The sequence below is a fragment of the Piliocolobus tephrosceles genome, chromosome 16 (genome assembly GCF_002776525.5).
Source record: "Piliocolobus tephrosceles isolate RC106 chromosome 16, ASM277652v3, whole genome shotgun sequence".
Lineage (NCBI taxonomy): Eukaryota > Metazoa > Chordata > Mammalia > Primates > Cercopithecidae > Piliocolobus > Piliocolobus tephrosceles.
The window spans coordinates 52,496,702-52,519,065 of record NC_045449.1 but is presented as its reverse complement, the minus strand read 5'-3'; the positions used below and the strand labels follow the sequence as shown (position 1 = coordinate 52,519,065).

At 53.8% G+C, this 22,364-nt stretch overlaps 3 protein-coding genes across 4 annotated transcripts in view; 2 read left to right on the top strand and 1 right to left on the bottom strand.

Moving 5' to 3' along the window:
- The first annotated feature begins 4,691 nt into the window (after nucleotides 1-4,691).
- PYY (peptide YY) lies at nucleotides 4,692-5,925 on the top strand. Its single transcript, XM_023191353.1, has 4 exons — nucleotides 4,692-4,771; nucleotides 5,181-5,368; nucleotides 5,483-5,563; nucleotides 5,693-5,925. The coding sequence occupies exons 2-4, from the start codon at nucleotides 5,181-5,183 to the stop codon at nucleotides 5,715-5,717; spliced, it is 294 nt and encodes a 97-aa protein (XP_023047121.1). The 5' UTR covers nucleotides 4,692-4,771; the 3' UTR covers nucleotides 5,718-5,925.
- Nucleotides 5,926-17,286: 11,361 nt separating this feature from the next.
- PPY (pancreatic polypeptide) lies at nucleotides 17,287-18,932 on the top strand. 2 transcript variants are annotated; one of them, XM_023200425.3, is made up of 4 exons: nucleotides 17,287-17,342; nucleotides 18,096-18,286; nucleotides 18,520-18,591; nucleotides 18,782-18,930. In XM_023200425.3, the coding sequence occupies exons 2-4, from the start codon at nucleotides 18,096-18,098 to the stop codon at nucleotides 18,804-18,806; spliced, it is 288 nt and encodes a 95-aa protein (XP_023056193.1). In that variant the 5' UTR covers nucleotides 17,287-17,342; the 3' UTR covers nucleotides 18,807-18,930. The 2 variants fall into 2 exon arrangements, with proteins under 2 accessions (XP_023056193.1, XP_023056192.1); XM_023200424.2 differs by lacking the exon at nucleotides 17,287-17,342 and adding an exon at nucleotides 17,489-17,564 and having other exon boundaries at nucleotides 18,782-18,932.
- A 2,131-nt stretch (nucleotides 18,933-21,063) lies between these two features.
- The window catches only part of LOC111533733, a 6,426-nt gene continuing 5,125 nt past the window's right edge, over nucleotides 21,064-22,364 (bottom strand). Inside the window, exons 2-3 of the mRNA XM_026447645.2 lie at nucleotides 21,630-21,799; nucleotides 21,064-21,464 (exon numbers count right to left, since the gene is read on the bottom strand). Coding sequence (XP_026303430.1) covers nucleotides 21,311-21,464; nucleotides 21,630-21,799 — 324 coding nt within the window. The 3' untranslated portion in view covers nucleotides 21,064-21,310. The remainder of the gene's footprint in view (nucleotides 21,465-21,629; nucleotides 21,800-22,364) is intronic.

Sequence of the window (22,364 nt, the reverse complement as noted above, 5' to 3'; positions counted from 1 at the left end):
GGGCCGGGTGTGGTGGCTCACACCCGCAATCCCAGCTCTTTGGGAGGCCAAGATAGGCAGATCACTTGACGTTGGGAGTTGGAGACCAGCCTGGCCAACATGGTGAAACCCCGTCTCTACTAAAAATACAAAAATTAGCCAGGTGTGGTGGCATGTGCCTGTAATCCTAGCTACTCAGGAGGTTGAGGCAGGATAATCTCTTGAATCCGGGAGGCAGAGTTTGCAGTGAGCTGAGATTATGCTGCTGCACTCCAGCCTGGGTGACACAGCAAGACTCTGTCTCAAAAAAAAAAAAAAAAAGCCTTTTAGGCCAGGCACAGTGACTCACGCCTATAATCTCAGCATTTTGGGTGGCTGAGGCCTGAGGATCCCTTGAGTTCAATAATAATGAAAAGAATGGCTTTTAAAGTGGTTGAATCTGTAAGCAGTTGAAATAAACTAAAAAAAAGTTTATGACATGAAAATTACATAAAATTCAAACTTCAACATCTATAAGTAAAGATTTACTGAAGCACTACCGTGCTCATTCTTTTTTTTGGTGTATTCCATGGCTGCTTTCAAGCTACAGTGGATGAACCTAACAGTGTCAACAGAAACTGTATGGATCACAAAGCCTAAAATATTTGCTATCTGGTCCTTTACAGAGTTTGCCTACCTCTGTTCTAGAGCCAAGCCTGAGCCTTGGGCGCGCACCACACCATAGGTATCTGTTACTGTGTTTTGCAGAAGCTTCGGGTAAGAGGGAGGGCTCCTAGGGGAGCTCCTACCATAAAAAGTGAAAATCTCTTCCTTCTTGGCATTGCTGTTTCCTAAACCCACGCCCCATTCTTCCCAAGGTAGCTTCATGGTTTACTTCCTCACTTCCTTCCTGGGCTCAAGTGATCCTCCCACCTTGATCTCCCAGCACACTGGGATTACAGACGTGACCCCCTACATCCAGCTCTGATTATTCTCTGGAGCACTTACCAGACATATTTCCTGCTTATTTATTCATGTATTTATTCATTTATGTGAGACAGATTCTCACTCTGTCACCAAGGCTGGAGTGCAGTGGCACCACCTCGGCTCACTGCAATCTCCACCCCTTGGGTTCAAGTGATCCTTGTGCCTCAGTCTCCCGAGTAGCTGGATTACAGGTGCCCGCCACCGCGCCTGGCTAATTTTTGTAGTTTTAGTAGAGACGGGCTTTCACCATGTTGACCAGGCTGGTCTTGAACTCCTAACCTCAGATGATCCACCTGCCTCGGCCTCCCAATGTGCTGGGATTACAGGCGTGAGCCACCGCACCCAGTCTCCATGCTTACTTATTTCTATTTCCTGTCGCTAGAATGTGAGCTCTGTGAGAGCAAAGATTTTGCCTGTTTGTTCACTGCTCTATCCCAGTGCCTAGATCAGTGCCTGGCACACAGCAGGGACTTAATAAGTGCTCGTTGAGTGAGGACTGAATTACTCTTTTTTTTCTTTCTCACTCTGTCGCCCAGGATGGAGTGCAGTGGCGCAACCTTGGCTCACTGCAACCTCTGCCTCTCGGATTCAAGCAATTCTTCTGCTTCAGCCTCCCGAGTAGCTGGGAGTATAGGCACACGCCATGACACCTGGCTAATTTTTGTATTTTTAGTAGAGATGGGGTTTCACCATGTTGGCCAGGCTGGTCTTGAACTCCTGACCTCGTGATCCACTCACCTGGGCCTCCCAAAGTGCTGAGCCACCACACCTGGCCTGAATTACACTTGCTGTATGACAACCTGCTGTCTGCAGGACCCTGGGCATGAGGAAATGCCTGAGGGTGGAAAGCAGTGGAGCAGTGCTGCACAGTGCATGGTGATCAAAGAGAGGCCTTTTGTGTGGAGTGGGTATAGGCAGGTGGGTGATGGGGTACAGAATTCTAAGCCTCTGGGGATGAATGGCAGAGGCTACACCATCTTGATGAGTGGCCCTTGAGCCCACTAGACAAGGAGAATTGTTGGCTGGGGTCCAGGTCCATGGTCTCTGACTTGGGGTGGCCTTGCCAGGTGCTGACTTGGGGTGGCCTTGCCAGGTGCTCTCAGAATGGGTACCAAAGGAACCCTTTGATTCTGTCCCCTCCCCTTTGATTCTGTTCCCTATCCTTCAAAGACAAACTGGAGGCAGGTCCTGGTCTCACTTCTACAAAAACAATTGTTTCTGAAGTTTCTCCCCTCACACCCCAGACATGTCTCATGGCCACTGAGTCATGCAGCAATGATGGGTGTGGGTGTGTAGATGGGGGCTGGCTGAGCCCATTGATCGAGGGCTGAGACATCTTCCCCGCTAATCAACAAGTTAATAAGCTCTTCGATGAGGAGGCGGTGATTAATGAACCAATCAGCTTGCCCTGTAATTGAGGAGTGAGATTGGAGGGTGCGGGTATGATGGATAGAGAAGGTTTGCAGGGATGTGCGGCTGGTTCCTGGTCCACACTGAGACCACCTAGGGGCCCATTTACTTTGGCTATAAATGAGGAAGTGACTTCTTCAGAGGTTGTAGCCTGAATTTAGGCCACCCCATGCCCTCTAGCTTCTACAGTGTCTGTCCTCTCTTCCCATCTGTCCTTGGACTCCACGCTCCCCAAGACATAACAGGGTTCCAGGGATGTCAGATTCCCTGTGGCCATCTCACAGGTTCCTTCTTCTCTGCCTGGGATCAGTGCACTAGAAATCCCCTACAACCACCAGGGTTAGTGCTGCAGGATTAGAAGAGCAAATAGCTCCCTGCTCTCTGGTATCGTTGCCCCTGTTAGCCTGCAGGGTCCTTCTCTAGGCCTGACCCCTGGGATCACAGATGTCCTAACCAGCCCCCACTGCCCCCTCCATCCTAGGGTGAGCACCTGTCTTTTGTCTCTCCATGGAGGAACGGAATTCTTTGATTTCCGCTGTCTCCCCTCCAAACAGGACAAAGGCTGTCTCTGTCTCTCTGTATGTTCTGGGAACCCCTCAGACTAGGGCTCCCCTATGACATGGCCACGTCTCTCCTTTGAGACTGGGGTTCTTAAAGGACAGGGGTGTGCCTTGCCCCCTGGATGAGGGCTTCCTAAAAGGAATGATTTTTCTCCTCCCTCCAAGGGCAGGATCTATGTCCCCCTGTCCTGGTGTCCTCTTCCACCCCCATGCTCAGCAGGGCACCCTGGTGTTTCCTGGGATGTGGAGTCCCACGGGGCCTGACTGGCTGATAAGGAGCCATTTCCGGAGAATGCAGGTGATTGAACCCATAAAAGGGTGACAGAGAGCCCTGAACTCCCCATCTCAGGAGAGCTCTAAAAATAGCGCCAACAGCCATCTGTCCTGGGGCTGGAGGGGCTGGCTCAGAACCAAGGGCCTGGACAAGTTGGCCCTGTCAGCCCCTGTGGGCCAGGGAGAGGAAGCTGGAAGGACTTTATGGGGAGACCTTCCCACAGCCCTTTCTCCTCCTGAGCAGGTGGGTTTGAGGGGGTTGGCAGTCTGGAGGCCCTTCCCCTACTTGGCCTCTCAGAGTGGGCGGTGGGCCCTAGACTTAGTCTTCGGGTCCCTGCTCCCAGGCCTGCCTCTGGCGCCCCAATGGCTACTCCAGTGCTGAGCCTTTCTGCCCCTCACAATTGAGAGGTCCTCTTCCTGGGGTCTGCCTCACCCTCCTTTTCCTGTTTGAATCGTGGGTGAGCTTGGCTGCTCCATTACCTCCCAGGACTTCAGTTTGCTCATCTGGAAAATGGAGATACACTCAGTTCATCGTCTTGTGATGCCTGAAATTATGCACTACCCGGTGCACAGTAGGTGCTTAATAAACATGTGTCCTTTCCTTCAAAGGATCTGGGCTTAGAGCCCAGTGGAAACTGCCATGGGCTGGGGACAGTGGCATGTGCCTGGGAAGCCTTGGCATCACTCAGGCCCAGAAGACACCAGTGCCCTGAATGACACCTGCATAGGGGTGGAGACACTCTGCCTTGGGAGGGGGCTCTATGCCACACATGGCTGGACCGGGGTCTGTGTGTGCCAGTCTGGATACATAGGTGGCCAACTCAGCTGCTTCTGGTGGGGGGATTGACTTCTGCCTCCTCCTTCCTCTCTTCCAACTCTTTAATAGAGAGAGGACATAATGGGGTGTTCAGAGACGCCTTTCCCCCAAGACACCATAAACTGCAGGTCAGGAGCCAAGGTCAGGTGCTCCCACCCTGTCTCCAGGAGACTTTCCCCAAGAGGTCCTGTCACTCCTCAGCCCTTCTCCAAGGTATTACTGAGCAGAGGCTGAAAAGGGTTGTCTTTTGGAAAGAGTGGTCATAGATCCCACAGACTGGAGGGAATGTGTCCACCCTCCCACCCCCAACTCCCACCCACGGACAGGCTAGGGAAGATAGAATCTCAACCCTCCTCTTCGGGGCTGCCCCAGGAGTCTAGATCCAACCGCTTCACTTCCTCAGGAGACTAGACCTGCCACTGGGGGGCTGTGGGGTGAACATGGGGTTCAGGCTGGGTACCCCATCCAGTGAGACCCCGAATCTGAGCATGGCAGCTGCCCCCTCAGCTCCTGCAAGGTGGAGACATCACACACTGGCTGGTTATAAGCTCAGTGATCTGGCGAGGGTGGAAGGAGGGAGGAAGAAGGGCCCACCCCCTGCTGGCTCCCCCTCCCCCTAGGACTCCCCCTCCCTTTCCAGGCGGGGATATAAGCCCCACAAGGAAAGCGCTGAGCAGAGGAGGCCTCAGCTTGACCTGCTGCAGTGCAGCCCTTGGGACTTCCCTCGCCTTCCACCTCCTGCTCATCTGCTTCACAAGCTATCGCTGTGAGTGGCTGGGGGCTCAAGCATGGTCTGCTACCAGGAAACCCAGGGTGTTTTGTGGGGAAACTGAGGATGGGTGGTAGAAACTGGGGGTGAGTGGTAGGAAACTGGATTGGAGGGGGCCATTGGAGGTGGGAAGGAGGCCCGGGAGTCGCGTTGCCAGCAACTAACTCTCTGTGCAGCAGCGGGAGCAGGGCTGGGGAGGCAGGCAGGGCTTATCCCCCTCACAGATGAGGAAACTGAGTCAGGAGACGGTGCAGTGCCCGAGAACACACAGCAAGCCGGTGGCTGAGCCTTGGTCCGGTACTAGCCCCAGGAAGAGCGTCGGAGCGCGGCCCCGACGGCAGCCGCAGCCTCCCGCCGTGGAGGGTCGAGGCTTGGAAGGACCCACCCCCCCGTATCGCCTTCCCAGATGGTGCTCGTGCGCAGGCCGTGGCCCGCCTTGGCCACAGTGATTCTGGCCCTGCTCGTCTGCCTGGGGGCTCTGGTCGACGCCTACCCCATCAAACCCGAGGCTCCTGGAGAAGACGCCTCCCCGGAGGAGCTGAGCCGCTACTACGCCTCCCTGCGCCACTACCTCAACCTGGTCACCCGGCAGCGGTGAGCGCAGTCGCCAAGCGGGCCGAGCGGGACCCCTGGGGCTCTCGCTCTGTGGCCCCGCTCCACCTGGGGGCGTGGCCAGATCTGACCACGCTCTTCCTGCCCCGCCCCCAGGTACGGGAAAAGAGACGGCCCGGACGCGCTCCCTTCCAAAATGTTCTTCCCCGACGGCGAGAACCGCCTCATCAGGTCGCGGTAAAAGCGCTCCCGGCACCACACATCCTGCCTCCGAGAGCGCGGCCTGGCCCCACCCTGGCAACATCACTTACGACGTCTCCCAGGCTTGCCTCCCCAGATCCAATTCCTTCCCCTTCGCTTCCGCAGGTCGGAGGTCCCAGACCTGTGGTGAGGACCCCTGAGGCCTCCTGGGAGATCTGCCAACCACGCCCATCTCATTTGCATACGCACTCCAGACCCCAGAAACCCGGATTCTGCCTCCCGACGGCGGCCTGTGGGCACGGTTCGGGTGCGGCCCTCCGCCCGCATCTCGGTGCCCCCGCCCCCTGGGCTGGAGGGCTGTGTGTGGTCCTTCCCTGGTCCCCAAATAAAGAGCAAATTCCACAGAAACGGAATGTGTGCCTTTGTATTTCCTTCCCTTTCTCCTTCGTGGAGGTGGCGTCCAGTGGAAGTGGAGAGTAGAGGCGTGGGGGTCAGGGAAGAGAAAACCGACTTGGACAGAGGCGCCCCAGGGCAAGGCTGGGGCGGGCGGCGGGGTTTCCTCTGCTCGGAGCCCAGGGAAGACTCGACCACCCAGCCTGGAGCTGGACAGCGCCCAGACCAGGAATTGCCGTGGAAGGAACTCTGGTCGAGTCGGGGCAGGGGTGGATGGAGCTCTGGAAGAAGGGCGGGGAGCGTGGACGGGAGCCTGCTAGGCAGCCTAGGAGTGCAGATGGGGTCAGGGCTGTCCCTCCCCCACCCCGTGAAGCCAAAGACGGCTGGGGGACGAGTCGGGCACCAACACACTGGGGAACTTCCCCAGGAGCTGTATTACTAGCGCCCAGGGCTGGAGTGGCTGGAGGTGGAGTGTGATCCAAAATGCGGCTGTGGAGGAAGAGCCGTGTAGGGTGAGATGGCTGTATGTGTGCTGGCCGGAGAGGGAGGCCATTTCTACCGTCCCCCTTTCACTGAGTAGAGGAGCAATGGGAGTGTGGAGGCTGCCCTGTCCCTAAGAAACTGCCCTCCCCCATATCGCTGAATTCACACTCAGTGGACAAGTCATGAACTGTTCTTTCCCAGTGACAAGGCCATAGGGCACCCTCCATGTAACCCCCCCTCCCCTGGACTAGCTACTGAAGCCTAAAGGCTCTGTGGATGTTTAAACTGGAATCCAACTCGAATCCCTCACCACTCTGCACCTATTCCAGAGCCCCTGCCTGCAGACTGATCTCCCCTGACATCCATCCTTCCCTGCCCCTTTCCTCCAAGAAGCTTGCCTTGATTGCCCAGTTGCACTCTTTCTGCCTTCTCTGGCTGCCCGGCTCTCAAGGCCTCCGCTCTGTTCACTGAGAGTTCTGTCTATGTCTCTGTATCCTGTGTCCCTCCTGGGGCCTCAGGAAGGAAGGGCCTCTGTCTCCTTCCTGGGACACAGCGTTCTGTACCTGTGAGCTCTCTCCTGGGACTCGAGGTCAGCAAGACCTGCCCAAATCTGAAGCAAGGCGCTAGGCGATGAGGGGGGAAATCAAAGCCTGTTACTCAGAGAGTGAAAAAACAACAGGAAGGCTGGGGCATCCTTGCAGCAGATCAGGTTTTTTCTGTTTTGTTTTGTTTTTGCTTTTTGTTTTGAGACACAGTTTTTGCTTTTGTCGCCCAGGCTGAAGTGCAGTGGTGCGATCTCGGCTCACTGCAAACTCCACCTCCTGGGTCCAAGTGATTCTCCTGCCTCAGCCTTCTGAGTAGCTGGGACTACAGGCGCCTGCCACCATACCCGGCTAATTTTTGTAGTTTTGGTAGAGACAGGGTTTCATCATGTTGGCCAGGATGGTCTCGATCTCCTGACCTCGTGATCTGCCTGTCTTGGCCTCCCAAAGTGCTGGGATTACATGCGTGAGCCACTGCGCCCGGCCCGGATCAGGGTTTTTAAGGACTGTTTGCAGTTCAATGGTTCTGGAAGGAGAGAAGACTCTAAAGCTGACTGTGCCATAGCTGCAGAGAAGGTCCCTGCTTGGACACAGGTCCCTTGGGGACCAGAGGGCTCTGACACCCACCCTCCCCTGTGCTGCCCTCCAGCCTCCCTGGAGGTAGAGCTGAAAGGATGAGGCAGAGGAGGCAGGTGGAGGTCACCAGCTATGTGGATTCTGATGCTTTGCACCTTTGCCCAGGTCACTCTCCCTGCTTGCAGAGCCCTTTCCCTCTCTTCAGCCTGGAAGATACTCTCAGGATAGTGGTCACCTCCTCCCGGAAGCCTTGCCTGATTTCTTGGGGATGAAGTTAGTTTCTTTGACTCCCTCTCCCCATTCATTATCTTAGACCCACTTTCCATCCCAGTTTGCCTCCTGTCTTCTCTCCTGCAACAGAACAGGTGGGACGGGGGCACACAGTGGCTGCCCAGAGCTTTGGTTCATTGTATGGGTGGGGAGCGGGAGAATGTGTCTGTGTGTTGGTGTCCTTGATCCCCTGTCTACTGGTCTGCCTGGGAGAGCTATAGTCAGTTTAAGGCGGATAGAAGAGAGACCTGGTATGAATTAGGCATGACTACAGACAATTTCTGTCCAGCTTGACATGTTTCATTGACCATCAGTGACATGGGTCCACCTCATGTTCATTCTGAGGAGTGTTGAGCAGTTTAGGGTAATAATATTATTAATAATTATTATTAGCATAATAATAATGACAATAGCAATAATTACCTTTCCCAAAAAATACTTATTTATGTGCTAGACACTGAGCCGTTTGTTTTACATATATCATATTACTAGGATATTGATTTGGCTTTAAAAAAACAGGTGGAATTAACAGTGGCTTAAACAAGATGGAAATTTATTTCTCTTGCATGAAATGTGAGTGGCATCTGGGGAGTTGGCAGTTGTACTCCATGAGGGCATCCAAGAGCCCAGGCTCCCCATTTGTGGCTTCCCCATGCCCTCATCTATGTCATTTACAGGACTGAAGACAGCCCACCATGGCCTCATCTGTGTTCTGGCCAGGGAGGGAAGGGCAAGATAGGCACTCTGGTTACTACATTGTATAGTAAGTTACCCTAAAACTTGGCAGCTTCAAACAACCATTGTACATCACTGAGGATTTTGTGGGTCAGGGTCAGGAAGTACTCCTCCTGGCAGTTCTTGCTTTGAGTCTCACATGCGGATACTACCAGAGGTTGGTAGGGTTGCAGTTAAGGATCCACCGGGCTGATGCCTGAGAAGGCTCATTCGCATGCTGGTGCCGGCTGTTGAGTTCAGCCCGGGCTGTTGACCACTGTACCTACACGTGGCCTCTCCAGCCTGATATTCTTGGGGTAGTTGGACTTACATGGTAACTGGTCTCCTGCTTAGAGTATTTCAAGAGAATCAGATGAAGGTGGCATTGCTGTTTAGTTTGCTAGGGCTGCCATAACAAAGAATCACAGACTGGGTGGTTTAAACAACAGTTCTTGTGGCTAGCAGTCTGAAATGAAGGCGTTGGCAGGTTGATTCCTTCTGATCTGTTGCAGGCCCTTCTCGTTGTCTTGAAGATTGGTGTCTGAGCTGTGCCTCTTCACCTCATCTTCCCTCTTTGCATGTCTATTTCTGTGTCCAAATTTCCCCTTTTCAAAGGAGACAGTCCTACAGGATTAGGGGCTCACACGCTATAGTATGACCTCATCTTTTTTTTTTTTTTTTAGATGGAGTCTCACTCTGTTGCCAAGGCTGGAGTGCAGCGGCGTGATCTAGGCTCACCACAACCTCCACCTCACAGGTTCAAGCGATTCTCCTGCCTCAGGCTCCGGAGTAGCTGAGACTACAGGCATGCGCCACCACACCCAGCTAATTTTTGTATTTTTAGTAGAGATGGGCTTTCACTATGTTGGCCAGGGTGGTCTCAAACTCCTGACCTTGTGATCCGCCCACCTTGGCCTCCCAAAGTGCTGGGATTTCAGGTGTGAGCCACCGTGCCTGGCAACCTCATCTTAACTAATTATATCTGCAATGACCCCATTTCTAAATAAGGTCACATTCTGAAGTACTGGGAGTTAGGACTTCAACATATGAATTTCAGGAGGAACACAATTTAACTCATGACAGCCATTTTTTGTGACCCAGCCTCAGAAGTCACATAGCACTATATCCCATATTCTGTTGGTCAAAGCAGTCACAAGTGCACTCACATTCAAGAAGAGGGGACACAGACCCCACTGTAGGATCACACATGAGATAGGAGGTATTTTTGTGTCATCTTTGAAAAATATAATCTGCCATAGGCAGGCACATCCATTCCTAAAAACAGAATGGCAAAAATCGCTTTAACTCTCAGCCGATTGGCTAAAGCCTAGTCTCATGGCCCCACTTAGCTGCAAAGGCAACCTATGTCTTTGCTGAGTGGCTGTGTGCCCATCTCAAGCTCTTTGTTTTTACAAATTTTTAAAATTTATAAATGGATTATCTGTTTTTTTGTTTTGTTTTTTTGAGGCAGAGTTTTGCTCTTGTTGCCCAGGCTGGAGTGTAATGGCATGATCTCAGCTCACTGCAACCTCCCCTTCCTGGTTCAAGCGATTCTCCTGCCTCAGCCTCCCGAGGAGGTTGGATTATAGGCATGCACCACCACGGCCCAGCTAATTTTGTATTTTTAGTAGAGACAGGGTTTCACCATGTTGGACAGGCTGGTCTTGAACTCCTGACCTCAGGTGATCCACCCACTTTGTCCTCCCAAAGTGCTGGGATTACAGGTATGAGCCACCGTTCCCAGCCAGATTATCTTTTTGTTATATAACAAACCTACGTATGTACCATCTCAAGGTTTTTGATGATGAAAGGAGAATGTGGATATTTGGGCACCTAACATTATCTGCTAGGAACATGATGTCCTTTGAATGTCATCTAGAAATCATTTGGGCCTATCTCTTCATTGAACCAATGGGAATCCCAAGGCGGAGAGGAAGAGAGGCTTGCAGGAAGCCGTAGAATAAGGGACAGAGGTAAGAGATCTCATCCCGAAGCAGTTCTGTTTCTGCTAAACATGAAATCTAAACTCTCTGCCAGAAACTCAGGCTTTTCATAACACCCCTTCCTCCTTTGGTGGCATTTCCTGCAGTTTCTCACTGCGCGCCCCTGAAGTGCTCAACCCCACTGCCACAGAGCCCTGCTTCTGTGAAATAACATTTCTCCCTGCCTCCAGCCTTCAAGGCCACTTCAGGTCTCATTTCCTCCAGGAACCTTACTGCCCTGGCCTCCCTGTTTACCTCCTCAACACTTTCCTTCCCCTTCCCCTTCCCCTTCCCCTTCCCCTTCCCCTCCCTTCCCTTCCCTTTTCTTTTCTTTTTTATGAGATGGAGTCTTGCTCTGTTGCCCAGGCTAGAGTGCAGTGGCGTGATCTCGGCTCACCGCCAGCGCCACCTCCCGGGTTCACACTACTCTCCTGCCTCAGCCTCCTGAGTAGCTAGGACTCCGGGTGCCCGCCACCACACCCAACTAATTTTTGTGTTTTTAGTAGAGAAGGGGTTTCACCGTGTTAGCCAGGATGGTCTCCATCTCCTGACCTCGTGATCTGCCTGCCTCAGCCTCCCAAAGTGCTGGGAGTACAGGCATAAGCCACCACGCCTGGCTTGTTTTTTTCGAGATGGCGTCTTGCTCTTGTCACCCAGGTTGGAGTGCACTGGTGCTATCTCAGCTCACTGCAACGTCTGCCTCCCAGGTTCAAGCAATTCTCCTGCCTCAGCCTCCCGAGTAGCTGGGATGACAGGCACCCACCATCATGCCTAGCTAATTTTTTGTATTTTTTGTAGAGACGGGGTTTCATCATGTTGGCCAGGTTGTTCTCAAACTGTATTATGTAGCTTCGTTTAGTTTCTATTTCAGCAAGAAAGAAGCCTTCCTCTTTGAGAAAAATTTGGAGCGGCAATGACAGGATTTGCTATTGCAGACACTGGAGACAGGAAGGGAGAAATATTGAACTCTCCCTGTGTGTCTTCAGGAGGCCCTGGAGGCAGATGGAGTTCCCAGGGCAGAGAGAAGTGGAGGCAGAGCCCAGGCTCCAAATCAGTGGAGTGAGCCCCCACTGGGTCCTGAGTTGGCTCCGAGTGGATGAGAGAAGGGGCTTAAGGTACGTGTGTGCATGTCACAGCTATCCCCAGCCCAAGGGCTTCTCCAGGGCATAGCTCCTGGCATCTGGGGGCAGCTACCCCCCACTCTATCTCTTCCTCTGCCGTTGCCATTTAATTTTGGAATAAGACATTGGCTTAAGAGCTGGGCCAGGCTCTAGCCAGTGGCGGGTTGGGATTGGGGGGTCTGCAAACAGGGATAAAGCCAGGCTGGAACCATGTGGACCTGGGTTTAGTTTTGACCCTTCCTGACTCCCATGTGACCTTAGACAGCCTCAGCTACCTCACTGGACCTCGGTTTTCTCATCCGATAAGGGTGAAGAGTAATTCCTGCCTCTCTCACAAGGCAGCAAAGAGGCATTTGTAAGATGACCTGTGAGTAAGGTTCTGAAGCACAGGGCTAGGTGAGGGATGGCTGCCAGCTTGCTGGAGGGCCACAGCCAGTTTCTTTCCCTTTCTGAACTTTCATGTCCTCACTTTCAAAAAAAGCCATCCTGGCCAGATGCAATGGCTCACGGCTATAATCCCAGCACTTTGGGAGGCTGAGCTGGGTAGATATGTGAGCCCATCTCTCAAAAAAGAAAAAAAAAATAGCAGGCCATGGTGGCAAGCACTTGTGCTCCCAGCTACTTGGGAAGCTGAGATGGGAGGATCCCTTGAGCCCAGGAGACATCGCTGTAGTGAGCGATTATCATGCCACTGCACTCCAGCCCGGGTGACAGAGTGAGAGCCCATCTGAAAAAAAAAAAAAAAAGCAAGTCATCCCCCAGCTTCTCAAGCAGCTTTGACCTCTTTGTAGAACGCTTGCTTCTTCATCACCTCCCACTGCCCCCATGAGGCCCAGAACAGATGTGCGATAAATGACCACTCATTGGTTGATTAACTGAAAGCAGCAGGGATTGAGGTTAGACAGCCAGGATGGGGCCGGGGCAGGGGAATGTGTGTGATGGAGGACTCGGTGAGGGCCAAGCTGCCGCCCTGGTTTCGTGTATGTAGGGGCCCCCATTCCCTTTGCTCCTTTACCTGCCTTCATTCACTCTGTGACCTCAGGTGTTCCTGGGGTGTTCCTCTCCTAGTCTCATAGCACTTACTCCATCCCCATCACCGCCAGTGGCCATCTGCCTTGTGCCAGAGGACGTGGTGTTGGGCAGAGGAAGAGGTACCACTATCATCTTCATTTGGTGGGTCTGCAAACCAGGAATTGGTGCTTTCTTTATTTCTTTCTTTCTTTTTTTTTTTTTTTTTTTTTGAGACCAAGTCTCACTCTGTCGCCCAGGCTGGAGTGCAGTGGCGCGATCTTCGCTCACTGTAACCTTTGACTCCCAGATTCAAGCGATTCTCCTGTCTCGCCCTCCCGAGTAGTTGGGACTACAGGCGTGTGCCACCACACCCAGCTGATTTTTTAAATTTTTAGTAGAGACGGGGGTTTCACCATGTTGGCCAGGATGGTCTTGATCTACTGACCTTGTGATCCGCCCACCTCGGCCTCCCAAAGTGCTAGGATTACAGGCGTGAGCCACCGTGCCTGGTGAATTGGTGCTTTCTTTGAGCAGGGCTCTGTGGCAAGCACTATGGGAACATTACCGAAAAGAGGTCCTGACCCAGAACCCAAAAGAGGGTTCTTGGGGCTCACACAAGAAAGAATTCAGGGTAATTCCGCAGAGTAGAGTGAAAGTAAGTTTATTAGATAAGGAAACAAGGACCAGGTGCAGTGGCTCACACCTGTAATCCCAGCACTTTGGGAGGTCAAGGCAGGAGGATCATTTGAGCTTGGTCAAAAAAGTGAGCCCCCACCTCTAGAAAATCAATCAATCAATAAAAGGAAAGTAAAGAAACAAAGAATGGCTACTCCATAGGCAGAGCAGCCCCCAGGGCTGCTGTCTGGCTATTTTTAATGGTCATGTCTTGATCGTATACTAATAAACAAGGGATGGATTATTCATGAGTTTTCCAGAGAAGTGGGGATTTCCCAGAACTGAGGGTTCTACCTCCTTTTAGACCATGGAGGGTAACTTTCAGATGTTGCCATGGCATTTCTAAACTGTCTGGTGCTGGTGGGAGCATCTCTTAGCATGCTAATGTATTATAATTAGTGTATAACGATCAGTGAGGCCAGGTGCAGTGGCTCACACCTGTAATCCCAGCACTTTGGGAGGCTGATGGGGGCAGATCGTTTGAGGTCAGGAGTTCGAGACCAGCCTCACCAACATGGTGAAAGCCCATCTCTGCTGAAAAAAAAAAAAAAAGAAAAATCAGTGAGGGCAATCAGCGGTCACTTTGATCACTCTCTTGGTTTTTGCGTGTTCTTACCAACTTCTTTACCTCATTCTATCAGCAGGGTCTTGTGACCTGTATCTTGTGCCGGCCTCCTATCTTGTCCTGTGACTAAAAATGCCTAACCTCCTGGGAATGCAGCCCAGCAGGTCGCAGCCTCATTTTACCCAGCCCCTATTCAAGATGGAGTCGCTCTGGTTCAAACGCCTCTGACAGGAACACATGAAGATGAGTGAGAACCATTGCTGTGTTCTAGACATAGTGATGTAGTTAAACTTTGCGTCCCCACCAAATCTCATCTTAAATTGTAATCCCCATAGTCCTCATGTGTCAAGGGAGAGACCAGGTGGAGGTCATTGAATCATGCGGGCAGTTTTCCCCATGCTGTTCTCGTGATAGTGAGTGAGTCATCACGAGAGCTGATGATTTTATAAGTTGCTCTTCTCCCCTTTGATCAGCACTTCTCCTTCCTGCCGCCTTGTGAGAAAGATGCCTTGCTTCCCCTATGCCTTCTGCCATGATTATAAGTTTCCTGAGGCCTCCCCAGCCATGCTGAACTGTGAGTCAATTAAACCTCTTTCCTTTATAAATTACCCAATCTCGGGTAGTTCTTTTTGTTTTTTGTGTGTTTTTTGAGATGGACTCTCACTCTGTTGCCCAGGCTGGAGTGTAGTGGCATGATCTCAGATCACTGCAACTTCCGCCTCCCCGGTTCAAGTGATTCTCCTGCCTCAGCCTCCCAAGTGGCTGGAATTACAGGTATGCGCCACCATGCCCGGCTAATTTTTGTGTTTTTAGTAGTGATGGGATTTCACCATGTTGGCCAAGCTGGTCTTGAACTCCTGACCTCAGGTGATCCGCCCGCCTCAGCCTCCCAAAGTGCTGGGATTACAGGTGTGGGCCACTGTGCCTGGCCTCGGACAGTTCTTTTCAAAGCAGTATGAAAATGAACACACATGGCCATGTAGTGTAGAAAGCACATCTACTACCACTTCCTCCTGGATTGTCACCACATCCCTGAGAGGACCCAGAAGAGGAATCTGTTTGCATAGGAGAAAAATGAAAGCTACAGTTTGGTTGACATTTGTGGACTACCTGTTATTTCTTAGGCACATCGGTTTACCTCTGCGACAGGACAGAACTACAAGTGGCCCTGGCATCTGAGTCAATCCCTAGATCCACTGTCCGTCGGGTGGGGCTGGGTCCCCACATGAGTAGCAGCCAGAACAGGTCCCTCCAAGGCCATGGTCCTGTGGGAGCGCAGACCCTTTTAACTAGGGTTGGAGCCTGGCGCCCTCTGGCGGCAATAGCTGCAACCTCTACCTGCCAAACCCAAGGCCAGCATGAGACCAGTCACCAGTTCACACCCTTGTTTTGCAAGCAGAAAACCTCAGTCCAGAGAAAGGCCCAGGCTTGCTGAGACAGAACGACTTTCTTTCTTTTTTTTTTTTTTTGAGACGGAGTCTTGCTCTTTCCGCCCGCTTCCTCCCGGGCTGGAGTGCAGTGGCCGGATCTCAGCTCACTGCAAGCTCCGCCTCCCAGGTTTACGCCATTCTCCTGCCTCAGCCTCCCGAGTAGCTGGGACTACAGACGCCCGCCACCTCGCCCGGCTAGTTTTTTGTATTTTTAGTAGAGACGGGGTTTCACCGTGTTAGCCAGGCTGGTCTCGATCTCCTGACCTTGTGATCCGCCCGTCTCAGCCTCCCAAAGTGCTGGGATTACAGGCTTGAGCCACCGCGCCCGGCTAGAACGACTTTCATATTTGCCTTGTGGAATGTAAGTTGTCTGGTGAAGCATTATTGCTCTTCTTGTTAACAAAAATCAAAATTGGGAGGGTTAAGGCAGAACACTGATGTTTGCTGAGCCTTCCTTTATTCTCCCTATCTTGAGATGGGCATGATGAGCTCATTTTACAGAGAGGAAAAGTGAAGCTCAGAGAGGTTCAATCAATTACTTTCCCAGGCTCACACAGCCAGCCAATGGCGAGCCAGGATTTGGTCCCAGGTCTGTCTGACTCTAACCCCACCCTGCCAGATCCCTGGAGTTTCACCTCCAGTCCCCTCTTCCCCAACAGTCCCCCCACCCCCCAACTTCTTGGTGTACCGATCTGGGACAGCAGAACCGTCAGCAGTCATAAGTCCTTACCTCCGTACTCCGTGTCACCGTGTCATTCAGACACAGCCAGTTACCACTCCTTGGCCTAAGCTGGGGAGGGAGACTGGGGGTTGGGAAGAGATGCTGGGCAGGGGAGATTCAGGGGCTTCTGGTGGGGATGGATTAGTGGGGTTGAGAATCTAAGCCAGAATTTGGGACCTCGGTAGCTACGAGATCTTGAGCAAGCATCTTTACCTCTGTGAGCCTCAGGTTTCTCAGACAAAAAGTGGGAAATTCTACCAATACTTTGACAGTCCAGGTTTGGAGTTAGATTTTGGCGTTAGATTTTGTTTCAAACCCTGAATCTCCCACTGACTGGCTGTGTGGTTTGGGGCCAGTGATTTGACATCTCTGAGCAGATTTCAGATCTGGAATCTGTAAAGTAGGTTGTTCTGGAGATTTAGTGAGGTGACTGAGCTGGAAGCACTTTGGAAAATGTGAGGCTTTACAAATGAGGCTGGTTTTTAGCACTTCCCTGGAATGGGGGCTCTGAGATGGGGAGGGAAATGGCTATGGGAAACTGGCACCCCCTCAACCTTTACCCTGAACCCAAGCACATGAGTTCTCATTCTGCATCCTATGCACCCACCAAATGGGTTTCTCCAAGCCTGGTACCCCACTCCTTTCCACCTTGCCTGAGGACCGGAGGTGCCTTCCCTCTTCCCACCTTGTTCTAGTTGCAAGCTTCAGAGGATGGCCTGAGTTTCCATTCTTCATCCTGGAGGCTCCAGCTGCAGCCTCAGTCTTCCAGCTGCAGCTTCAGTCTTCCAGCTGCAGCCTCAATCTTCCAGCTGCAGCTTCAGTCTTCCAGCTGCAGCCTCAATCTTCCAGCTGCAGCCTCAATCTTCCAGCTGCAGCTTCAATCTTCTGCCCCGAGGGAATCTGTTGGATGATTTGGGTTGATCCTTGGGAGGCAGGAGAGCTAGTTCCAAGGCCTGTGACCAAAACCTTTCAGTCATTCTGAAGTTCCAGAACCCCATCTTTCTTGAGCCAAGCCTGCTCTGGTGCCCAAAGGGAAGGAGTGTCAGTGATGGGGGCCCACAGGAGACTTTTCCTGTGGTCCAGTTTTGTCTGTTATGCTGCTGGTCTGGCACCCACAGCACTGCCCTGTCCTCCTCCCATCTCTGGCCTCAGATACTGACAATATCGGGAGACAGTTGGAGGAGGGGCGAGGGCTGTGGAGCGAGAGAAGCTGACAGGAGGCGGGGACTCTGGGGGGCTGAGGGCTATAAAGCAGCCCAGCTGAGGGCAGGGGCCCATCCGGCCTGAGGCAGGTGCTTGTTTGGTCTAGTACTCATTTACTCTGGACTCCAGGTAAGTGGGCTCAGCCTGCCTGGGGCTCTGGGGGCCTCCCCCAGGCTGGGGCCTCGGATTGAGAGGAGTTGGTGTTTCGCAGGGCCAGGGGCCTTGGGAGGCCTAAGGTCCTGCTTGGGTCTTGCTGTCTGCATCTGGACAGACCTGTCACGCTAGAAGACAGCACGTATATGTGCACACTCGTGTGCATGGCCGTGAACCGGAATGTGTGACTGTGACCTTGTGAGTGACTGGGGTCCCTGTGTGAGTGCCTTTGCCGGTCTGTGCAGGACGACATGGGCAACAGCATCTTCTCCAGGACCCGTATCTGTGTCTCTATCGCAGGGTGGAGGGCCAGACCCACAAGGTCATGGATTTCTGTCCTTGGCTTCCTGAGTTCATTCTGTGTCCCCCACCCTGTGGGTGACCTGGCATGGCCTTATTCCCACTAGCTGCTGCCTCCTCGGAGCCATGAGGCCCTGGATGTCATGAGTCCCATGTCTCCAGGACTCATGTCCCCATTTTCTCTGCTATGCTTTTCTAACTTGCAAGGCGCTGGCTTGCTGGGCTGCTCACAGGACAGGCTGTCCGCGCCTTCAGAGCAGTGTCTAGGAGGTGGAGTGGTCAGCTTGGAGTGGCCCTTTGCTCTGCCCCCTTGTCCCCAGGCTTGGAGAAATGGATGATGGGCTAAGGGGCTGGGTAGATGGACCCTGCTTCCTGGGCACGGGAAATCTGCAGCCCGGGCTCTCCACCTCCCCTCTGCTCGCTCCTCAGATGGCTGCCACACGCCTCTGCCTCTCCCTGCTGCTCCTGTCCACCTGTGTGGCTCTGTTACTACAGCCACTGCTGGGTGCCCAGGGAGCCCCGCTGGAGCCAGTGTACCCAGGGGACAATGCCACGCCAGAGCAGATGGCCCAGTATGCGGCTGATCTCCGTAGATACATCAACATGCTGACCAGGCCTAGGTGTGTGCCACAGTCGGGGAGAGAGATCCAGCCCCTGGGACCCTGAGCCCACTCCACATTCCTGGCCACACCCTATCCCCAGCCTCAGCCCCTTCCAGGCCTGCTCTTGGGCATCTGTGCTGAACAGGCCTAGGCCAATGTGCCCTGGGAGAGATGGTGCCTACAGGCAGATATGAAACGGGTGGGCTGGCACCTGGGCACAGTGCTTGCCCCTGCTGCCTCTTCCCTCCCAGGTATGGGAAGAGACACAAAGAGGACACGCTGGCCTTCTCGGAGTGGGGGTCCCCGCATGCTGCTGCCCCCAGGTGAGTTGGACTCCCTGCCCTGTCTGTCCAACTCCCTGGGGCTGAAATAGGGGTGGTGGGACTGAATCAGGGTTTGGAAAGGTATAGTGGGGGGTGGATGAGGGAGAACAGGAACCCAGAGCCAGCCTGAGGCCTCCTGAGGGCACGAGGCCTACGCCCTACACTGCCGTGTTCTGCCCTGTCCTCACAGGGAGCTCAGCCCGCTGGACTTGTAATGCTACCTTCCGTGTCCTGCGACTCCATGCGCAGTGCCAGCCCAGCTCTCCCTTCTGCACCCTTGGCTCTGGCCAAAGCTTGCTCCCGGCTCCCGCACAGGCTCAATAAAGCAAGTCAAAGCCACAGCCTGTCCTGTGTCTCTGTGGACCCCTGGTGGGGGCAGCAAGAAGCGCCAAATGCATGGGAGAGAAAGAGGAGGGCAGGGCAGAGGAAAAGGGGATCATCCAGAACATTGGTGGGGTCATCAGAGTCGCTCAGCTCATCCTCTCCCTTTCACAGAGGGACAAGTCGTGGCCCGAGGAAGGCAGGGACTCCTCTGAGCAGATGGTCCTTCATGGTCCTTCAGCAAGTCTGTGAAGTGGCAGTCTTGAATCTTCCCAGTTCAGCACCCATAGACCTTCCCGACATGGCCCGATGACAACCCTTCCCTAAGTGCACCCCTCACCAGTGCCTTACTGCAGCCTTGGCAGCAGAAGCACCAAAAATTATACTAAAGCATCCTTGGCATGGGGGCAGGGGCACAGCCCAGCCTGGAAGAACGATTCTGGTGCTACAGCAGTCATGGCTGCATCCAGGAGCCTGAGCTGCCATCCAGAAATCTGGAGAGAATGGGCTGCCCCATGAGGTAGTGAAGTCCGGGGCACAGGAGGTATTCAAGCTGCTGTGGAAGGAGAGGAGGCTGGATTAACTGAGAGTTCCAGCCAATCGAATCGAATCTGTAGATTGCACACTCCAGCCCTGTGAGGGCGAGGACCTGGATCCTGCCCCAGGGAGCACTGCCCAGAGTCCCAGAGCACCCATCTCTTCCTGGCCCTTTTCAGGCACCCTGAATAGGTGGGGACAGTGTGCGCATGCATGCGTGTGTACATGCGTGTGTGTAAAGGGGAGAAGTCAGGGAACTAGAATGTGTCCGGTTCCTAGAATGGCTTCTCCTGCCTCCCCCACATGCTTGGCCTGAAGGGATGGGGTTTGGGTTTGGAGGATGAGGTGTCCGCTTTTCTGGGCTTAGCACCTTGCACAGAAATGGAAATAGCACCACAATTGTGTTTCTCCTCAAGTCCTACTCCATCTGGTGTGTGCAAATGACCTGGAAGTAGAACCAGGTCCTAAAAGGCAAAGAGCTTCTAGAGGATACAGCTGCTTGGCTCAGATTAATTTTTTGTTTGTTTTTGGAGACAGGGTCTTGCTCTGTCACCCAGGCTGGAGTATAGTGACATGATCACAGCTCACCATAGCCCTGACCTCCTGGCCTCAAGCGATCCTTCTGTCTTAGCCTCCCAAGTAGCCGGAACTATAGGCACATGCCACCACACCCAGCTAATTTTATTTTTGTAGAGACAGGGTCTTGCTATGTTGCCCAGTGTGGTCTCAAACTCCTGGGTTCAAGCGATCTGCTCACCTCGGCCTCCCAAAATGCTGGGATTGCAGGTGTGAGCCACTGTGCCCGGCCTCTGGTTGATTCTTAAATCGAAGGGATGTCTGGATAGAGAGATGGTTTTGCAAGAATGGTTTGGGTCTGGGAGAGGGAGTCTGAAGTCCCAGCATTTTCTCTGGCAGCTTAAGGGGATGGGCAGTGAATGGGGAGAGGAGTGGATACTTCTTAGGGCCAGGGGTTCACACCCTGGAGACACACCTGGGTGTGAGGGTAGGATCAGGGCAGGGGGCTCTTTCCCCACTAGGTCTCTCTGATGGCCATGGGAGCCCCCAGAAGAGAGAGCCACCCTCACACTTAGCTTCTCAGGGACAGGCCCCGGCCAGGCTCCACCCTTTCTCCTGCTCTGCTCACCCCCGAAGGACTTAGAAGTCCAGGAGGCAAAGGCGGCCCCTATACGCTGCATGCTGAGGGGCAAAGGCACCTCTTCTTGTTCCTGTGCCGACTCTGACAGCCCAAGCTGGGCTGTTTGGTAGAAATTTGAGCCAGGTGGGAGTTGCGGTGTGTCTAGCTGAAGCCCCTCCTTTGAAGTTTCTTCTCTCACCTCTGCTCTCCCTCTGGGTTAGAGCCCCCCACACTGGTGCCATCTGTGCAGGACTACCAGGGCAATAAGTGTCTTCTCCAGGACCTGTATCTGTGTCTCTACCATGGGGTGGAGGGCCAGACCCACAGGGCCATGTATGGGTGACGTGGAGGAAGGCGGGTGGGTTACCAGAGGAGGACCCCCAACAGCTGGGGTCTTTTTCTCCGACAGCAGAAACTCGAGTCCCCCTTCCCCTCCGATGGACTGGTCCCTCCCTGACCCCAGGCCCACAGAAGTCACTGAAGCAACAGAAATTTGTCTTTATTGTTTCCACTGAGGGGATGAGGAGGGGTTGAGGCCCCTCTCAATATAAAGGGGTTGGTGGGCAGAGAGGCGTCTGGAGGCCAAGGCCCAGCCTGGAGAAAGAAGCTCCCCGACCAGGGCGCTGTGTCTCCCTGAATGCCCGCCCCCAGGAGCTTCCTCTCGCTATCACTCAAGCTTCCCCCAGTCCCGAGGCCCCTGGCTCGGTGCCGAGCGTCCCGGCTGTCCTACCTGGGGCCTCGGGAGGACATCGGTGGTCGGGGTTCCGAGGTATTCAGCCACCGGGGGTTCGTGGTGGTCCATGGAGGGTATTTCGTGCCTTTCGATGGGGAGGTGTTCGTGGTGTTCGCAGTTTTCTTGTGGTTTTTAGATTTCTTCGGGCTGGGAACAAGTCTTTGCAGTCATGAGGCTGCTCCCCGAGCCCAGCTCGGGCCGCGATGTGCGTGGGGGTGCCTGGTGGTGTCCGTGTCCCCCCCGCCCCCCGCGCGCTCCCCCACCCCTCCACCTCCGGCTTTCCTCCCTACCTCACGCCCTCCGCCGGCCCACCTGCTGTTGAAGAGCTTCCCCACGTACTTCTTGAAAGAGCCAAAGTTCAGCCAACTGGCGGCCCTGGGCTGCGGCACTTGCAGCTCCTCGCCCAGGGCGCCCTCGGGCTGCAGCAGCAGCGACACGAGGCCCGCTATGGCCAGAGCGAATACGCAACGCAGAGCCGGCGTCTGGAGGGGGCGGGGCAGACAGAGCCGGGGGCGGTCACGTGATGCGAGGACTGGGGTCAGCTCGGCGCCCGGACCGGAGCTTGCAGGTGTTCCGCGCGGTGGGCAGGCTGGGGTGCAGGGGTGCTGAGACCGAGGGACGTGTCTATTTCTGGGACACACACCAGTGCACAGACGCCATAAAAAACATCCTGGTGCCCGGAGGAATGATGCACACCTGGACATGCCCCGTGATGCAGGCCGAGCATCGAGGTGCTGTGGCTCACGCCTGGAATCCCAGCACTTTGGGAAGCCGAGGCGGGCGGATCACCTGAGGTCAGGAGTTCAAGACCAGCCTGGCCAAAGTGGCGAAATCCTGTCTTTACTAAAAATGCAAAAATTAGCCAGGCGTGGTGGTGGGCGCCTGTAATCCCAGCTACTCGGGGGGCTGAGGCAGGAGAATTGCTGAAACCTGGGAGGTGGAGATTTTAGTGAGCTGAGATTAGGCCACTGTACTCCAGTCTGCCCAACAGAGCCATACTTCTTCCAAAAAAAAAAAAAAAGGCCGGGCGCGGTGGCTCAAGCCTGT

Excerpts from the sequence above, each read along its gene's own strand:
- PYY (XM_023191353.1), top strand. The coding sequence starts at position 5,181 with ATGGTGCTCGTGCGCAGGCCGTGGCCCGCCTTGGCCACAGTGATTCTG. Across the intron at positions 5,369-5,482 it reads AACCTGGTCACCCGGCAGCG|GTACGGGAAAAGAGACGGCC; the intron begins GTGAGCGCAGTC and ends CCCCGCCCCCAG. Across the intron at positions 5,564-5,692 it reads AACCGCCTCATCAGGTCGCG|GTCGGAGGTCCCAGACCTGT; the intron begins GTAAAAGCGCTC and ends TCGCTTCCGCAG.
- PPY (XM_023200424.2), top strand. Across the intron at positions 18,287-18,519 it reads AACATGCTGACCAGGCCTAG|GTATGGGAAGAGACACAAAG; the intron begins GTGTGTGCCACA and ends CTTCCCTCCCAG. Across the intron at positions 18,592-18,781 it reads CCGCATGCTGCTGCCCCCAG|GGAGCTCAGCCCGCTGGACT; the intron begins GTGAGTTGGACT and ends CTGTCCTCACAG.